Below are 6,000 nucleotides of genomic sequence, written 5' to 3'. Positions count from 1 at the left end.
TCTCTCTCTCCTCTTTCTCTCTCTAAAACCTTCGTTCGATGCAGCGAGCGAGCTCCGATTGGATCCCCACCACCCCTTGGTGGGTCGAAACCCTAACCCTAACGCTCCCACAACACTCTCCTGCCCGCTGAACGCTCGCCCACCACCACCACCAACCCCACCCCGCATGGACACCGAGAGAATCACCCCAATCTCGCGAGAAAACCCTAGGAGCTTCCCCTTCAAGCCCATGCCCAATGACCTCGTCCCGAAGCCGCTGCCCCCGCCGACGGTCGTGGATCGGTTCAGGGCCTTGCTGAAGCAGCGGGACGATGAATTCAGGGTCTCGGCCGACGATGGAGCGTCGCCGCCGCCGCCGCCCAGCACCGGGGAGGTCGTGGCGGTCTACGAGTCGGTCTTGTCGGAATTGATATTCAATTCGAAGCCAATCATTACCGATCTGACGATTATAGCCGGAGAGCAGCGGGAGCACGCCGAGGGCATTGCTGATGCGATCTGTTCTCGGATTATTGAGGTCCGTGGGCTTCGACAGCGTTTAGGTTTAGGTTTTTTTTTTTTTTGCCCCATTTTGAGATGGTTGTACAAGGATGTGGGATTTGTGAGCTGGTGTCTTGTATAAACGTGATAAATTTGGCGCCTTTTCTTATTTTCCCCCCCTTCTTTCTGTGATAGTTGTGTTTGATGCGATGCAATCGTGGAGGTCTCTGTGCTAAATAAGAAGTTGGTCATCTAATTATGTCTTTACAAGTTGAAATCATGTTCAATTCGATTGCAAGCTAATAAGCCGGTATAACAAGAGAAAATTTTAACTTAAATTGAGTACCTGGCATTTGAGTGTTCGAAATTCTGCGCCGGCAAGGGGACGCTCTCTCCATTGTGCGATCACAGTTAGCTGTAGGTGCAAAAAGATTGCGTATGGACGTTGCACCAACTGAAGAGTTTGCATTTTTGCAGGTCCCTGTTGAGCAAAAATTACCATCACTATATCTACTGGATAGCATTGTTAAGAATATTGGGAAAGAATATGTTAGGCACTTTGCGCCCCGGCTACCTGAGGTGAGCATTACACTGTCAAGCACAGTCATGTATTATGCAAAAGTATCGTGAGCTTCGAAGTACTTGTTGTAGTGACTGCATTCTTTTTATGTTCTGTGAAGGTCTTCTGCGAAGCTTATAGACAAGTCGACCCTAGCCAATATGGGGCCATGCGCCATCTATTTGGCACATGGTCATCTGTTTTTCCACCAATGGTCCTTCGCAAAATTGAGTCGGAACTGCAATTTTCTTCTTCAGCTAGTAATCATCGGTCTGGCTTGTCTTCCTCGAGGGCTTCAGAATCTCCTCGACCAGCTCATGGCATTCATGTCAATCCAAAGTACGTGCGTCAGTTGGAACATCCATCTGCTGAAAGTGTAAGCCTTGGAACATTCTGTCCTTCCATTTCTTGATTGTGATCTGATAGCATATGTTGTAGGCGTACTATACTCCGTAATGATCTCTTATACACAAATGCTGTTTGGTTGGAATTACATATCTGCATGATTACTGGTAGTTCTTCGTGTTATACATTGGCTATAGTAGGTTACATACTTCACTCATGGGTTGCACTTGTTACTAACATTATGATAGATTATTAGGAGTAAACGTTGCCAAAGTGGATCACTTTTACCATGGCACTCTAGATTTTATCTCCAGGGTCTTACCTTCGTGGCCAGCTTTTTCCTTTTGTATTTTTAGGTTGGAAATCATTTGATTTTGGGAGGTAAAACTTAGCTAGTCTTGATCATTATGGATTGAGTAATCCATCAAGTAATTATGAAAATATGCTCTACAAAGTTGTAGAGGCTTGCTATTGTAACACCATGTGTCTACAGACTCTTGCAGATGTAATTGTGGACGTCTGTGTAGTGTACTAATACTGGTAAACTGGATGTAGACGTATCTAAATATTTTACATGAGTCACTTGGGTGTTAGGCTGTTGAGCTGTAGATTCAGAATGTGGAAATAGCATCTAGGCTCGAGCTTTCAAACTATGAACCAACATGGACATTCTCATGATGGTTAAACAGTTAAACTAAAATGAGCAACGACTTATCTTGGTAATGCCTCTGGGAGTTAACCTCCTCTGATTTCAATGGCTGAAGACATGCTTAAATGCAGTGTGTGCAAGAGTGTGTGAGAATCTGATAATGGTTTTTATTTTCACAGGTTGGAGGTGAAGCTACTAGGTTGAGGTCGACAGAAAACATTATTCGTTCATCCTATCCCCCCAGGGCGAATAAGCTTCATCCATCTCCCAATGCTGCTTTTACAAAGACCTTGTCTCCTCTGAGAAGAGGAACTGATATGACTTTCTCTGCAGAAACAGATGAATTTACACCTGATAGCACATTGAGGAAATATGATAGGGCATCTCCATCTCACACTGCCTCTGAATATGACCTTGCAAGAGCGGTAGGTAGAGAGGAGCAGTCAACTGATTGGCAAAGGAATCACTTTTTTGATGTTGGTCGAAAGCGTTTGGGAAGTTCTGCTGCAATCAACCTCACCAATGGACGCAATCATATGAATCCTAGAGCATTGATTGATGCATATGGAGATGACAAGAGGAAAACTACCTCCATCTCTAAGCCCAACCAAATTGAGCACTCGGACATCAGAGGAAAGGTGGCTCCCATGTCATGGCAAGATACAGAAGAGCAGGAGTTCAATTGGGAAGATATGAATCGCAGTTTGGTAGATCGTGGTAGAAGTAACGATATAGTGCAATCATCTGTTCAACCTTATGGCGGGTCAATAGCTAGGTTGGGAGGCAGGTTTTCTAGTCTGCCTCCTGCACCAGCACGAGATGATCCCTCTATTTATTGTGGAGATGCTTCTATTATGGTATGCTCATATGACTTTGATCTCAGCTTCGGCTAGTTCTTTTTCTTCTTTAAAAGTTTGGAAGTTTGAGATATAATCCTGTTCAGTCTTCATCCTGTGTTAGGTTGTAATACTACTGTTCTGTTTATTTGCTTTATCACTGTTCATGTTCACGATGATTTTGCATGCATCCTGACTAACGTATGAAACAGACTTAAGGCCAATTAGATGTGTTTGGTTTGGTACCACTACCCACAGAGACCCATACTTGCATGCACAGTTTTCAATCCATCTCCATCCCTCACTTATCTTTCCAAGAAATTTGCCACGACTATACCAGTTCCTAAATCAACTGCCAGTTTCTTTCTTTGCATATTAGCTAGAATTATCATGTCAACAATTGGGATAATCTGCTCTTTGCCATGTACCGCAGTTGCACTGTATGTGATTCATTTGTGTTGGAACTGTCTGCAAAGAGTTGCTATTTTTCACAACATTTGAAAGTTTAAATACTTGTGCAGTCCGGTCCTGGATCAGCTGATAAAATGACTGGACTTCAAGGCGAGACAAATAAAATTGCTAGTTCCCGCTATTCTCAGAAACCATTAAATTTGTCAACACACACTTCCCAACAATTCTTTAATAGGGGAAGAGTTTCCAATTTACAGACAGTGTCTTCAGCTGGAGGCATGCAAGTAGGTGATGAGAAACGGATTCCTGGTTACAGAAAGCTTCCCGTTGCTAAACAAGTTGACAGGACTATCCCACCAAGGATGGATTCTTCCACTTTTGAATCCACTTATGCTGCCAATCTCCCCACATCAACTGGCACTTGGCCTGCAACTAATGTGCATAAGTCTAACTCCCTTCCCGTTCGGGCTGTACTTCCCCTGCAAAAGCAGTCTACTGGCCCGGTCATTATTTCAGGTCCTAGTACTGTTGCAAATCAAGGTGCAAACCACCCTCTGCTTATGGTTGAACAGAAACTTGATAAGTTTGATGGCAAGGAGCTACTTCCTACTACGAAGTTATCATTACTCAATCAGCATGGTGGGTTCATGCCACAGAATCAGCAAAAGAACCAAGTGCGAAGTACTCCATTTCAACCTCAGTTTCTCCCCATTCAGGAGGATCAAGAAAAAGTTCTCCCATCTTCTGCAGCAATTGTGTCATCTCAAATGATAGCACCTGGATTAAATTATGGATTTCCAGGACAAGGTCAACGTCCAATTTTATCCTCAGTGCAAGCAAATATGTTGCAAATAGCGCAATCTTCTTTACCAATCCAAAACATCCCAAACAACATGATGCATTTTCCGGGTGGATCCTTGCCTCCCCTGCCTCCAGGTCCTCCTCCCGTCCTGTCGCAGTCATTACCAATGTCACAAATTCCCACTGCAGGTCTACCTAATAATTTAGGCGGAAGTGGATACACTGGTTTAATCAGTTCTCTCATGGCTCAAGGGTTGATCTCACTAACGAATCAGACCCCTGTACAGGTATTAGTTGAAATGTTATTTACTTGTAGCTGGTTCTATTTTTTGTTTGTTGACATTAAATACAGTATTTCTGCACATGGATGTCTTATATATCCAGGATTCTGTTGGCGTTGATTTTAACATGGACCTTCTTAAAGTTCGTCATGATTCTGCAATAAGAGCCCTGTATGATGATCTCCCAAGACAATGTACAACATGTGGCTTGAGGTTTAAGTTTCAAGAAGAGCACAGTAGCCATATGGACTGGCATGTGACCAAGAACCGAATGTCTAAGAATCGCAAGCAGAAACCTTCACGGAAATGGTTTGTAAGTACGAGCATGTGGCTCAGTGGTGCGGAGGCATTGGGAGCTGAGGCAGTTCCTGGGTTTTTGCCTGCTGAGAGCACTGAAGAAAAGAAGAGCGACGAAGAAATGGCAGTTCCTGCTGATGAAGATCAAAATGCATGTGCATTGTGTGGGGAACCTTTTGATGATTTCTATAGCGATGAGACAGAAGAATGGATGTATAAAGGAGCTGTATACATGAATGCACCTGATGGTTCGACTGCTGGAATTGATAGGTCTCAGTTAGGTCCAATTGTACATGCTAAATGCCGGTCAGAATCTAGTGAAGTATCCCCTGGAAATTTTTCCAAAGATGAAGGGGTAAGTTGCCCTCCTGAGCAAAAATTGGTTTTCCTATTCCCCTATTTCATGTTTTGCCTTGCTCGAACCACGACCACTCTACTCATGTTTCGTTTGATAGGATGATACTTGTTCTGCAGTTGCTCTTTGTTAAAGGGTATAATGGTCTTTGAGGGTTTTGATATGTATATATGCTGTTCGTTTGATACTATCACTCTATCAGTAAAATTATGTTATTCCGCTATCATGGTATTAGAGCCAAATTAAAAATAAAAGGACCATTATACCCTTTCACACTCTTCATATTCTTTACTTCGAATAACGTTTTCATGTTTGATGTGGCTAGATAGTGTGAGCATATTAGTAGCATGCAATTAGTGAAATTCTTCCTATATGCTGTGATAAGATGAATAAATATGTTTCTATAATCTTCTGTGGTTATCAGTTGATCTGCTGTGTCATACCATAAGGCTTTGGATACATTTGTTTTAAGTTTGAGAACCTGTTCATACTATGATTTAAGTGAAGAGATGGAATTTGACATATGTTCTCTTTGCTTTCCTCTTTGCAGGGAACTGCCGAAGAGGGTAGTCAAAGAAAACGATTGCGGAGTTAATCAGACCAGTCTGTCTGTCTTCTGTAATACTATTTCTGTTTGTTCGGTCATTGATCTTATTCTACTGTAGTGTTGGAGCATGGGAGATAGATAGGCTTCATGCTGAGAAATCTTGTACATGTATAGTTCAAGTTGTACCATGGCAATCATAGTAAAAGGTCGCAATCATCTCTCAGTGTTTACTTTATGACTATCTCTTCAGATCCTGACAATCAAAATGCCGAGAAGACTGCGAACAATGGCCCACATCTTTTACGGCTAATTGTGTTGGAGGATTTCATGGAGAAGTTATGTGGGTTCAAGTATTGTTATTCAAAAGAAAATGGGAGGCAATCCCTCCTCTTTGTGGTTGGAGTCATTTGGTAGTTGCAGGGTAGCTTTTCCTTATTTTTTC

General features: G+C 42.6%; 1 protein-coding gene across 1 annotated transcript; it reads left to right on the top strand.

Moving 5' to 3' along the window:
- On the top strand, positions 1-5,793 carry LOC115742855 (polyadenylation and cleavage factor homolog 4). Its single transcript, XM_030677363.2, has 7 exons — positions 1-514; positions 955-1,056; positions 1,158-1,412; positions 2,210-2,887; positions 3,388-4,365; positions 4,463-5,011; positions 5,562-5,793. Exons 1-7 carry the CDS (start codon positions 167-169, stop codon positions 5,604-5,606), a joined length of 2,955 nt encoding a protein of 984 aa, XP_030533223.1. The 5' UTR covers positions 1-166; the 3' UTR covers positions 5,607-5,793.
- Positions 5,794-6,000: the final 207 nt, after the last annotated feature.

The sequence above is a fragment of the Rhodamnia argentea genome, chromosome 9 (genome assembly GCF_020921035.1).
Source record: "Rhodamnia argentea isolate NSW1041297 chromosome 9, ASM2092103v1, whole genome shotgun sequence".
Taxonomy (NCBI): Eukaryota; Viridiplantae; Streptophyta; class Magnoliopsida; order Myrtales; family Myrtaceae; genus Rhodamnia; species Rhodamnia argentea.
The sequence above is the reverse complement of the archived record's forward strand: the minus strand, read 5'-3'. Positions and strand labels throughout refer to the sequence as shown.

Excerpts from the sequence above, each read along its gene's own strand:
- LOC115742855 (XM_030677363.2), top strand. The coding sequence starts at position 167 with ATGGACACCGAGAGAATCACCCCAATCTCGCGAGAAAACCCTAGGAGC. Across the intron at positions 1,057-1,157 it reads TTGCGCCCCGGCTACCTGAG|GTCTTCTGCGAAGCTTATAG; the intron begins GTGAGCATTACA and ends TGTTCTGTGAAG. Across the intron at positions 2,888-3,387 it reads GTGGAGATGCTTCTATTATG|TCCGGTCCTGGATCAGCTGA; the intron begins GTATGCTCATAT and ends ATACTTGTGCAG.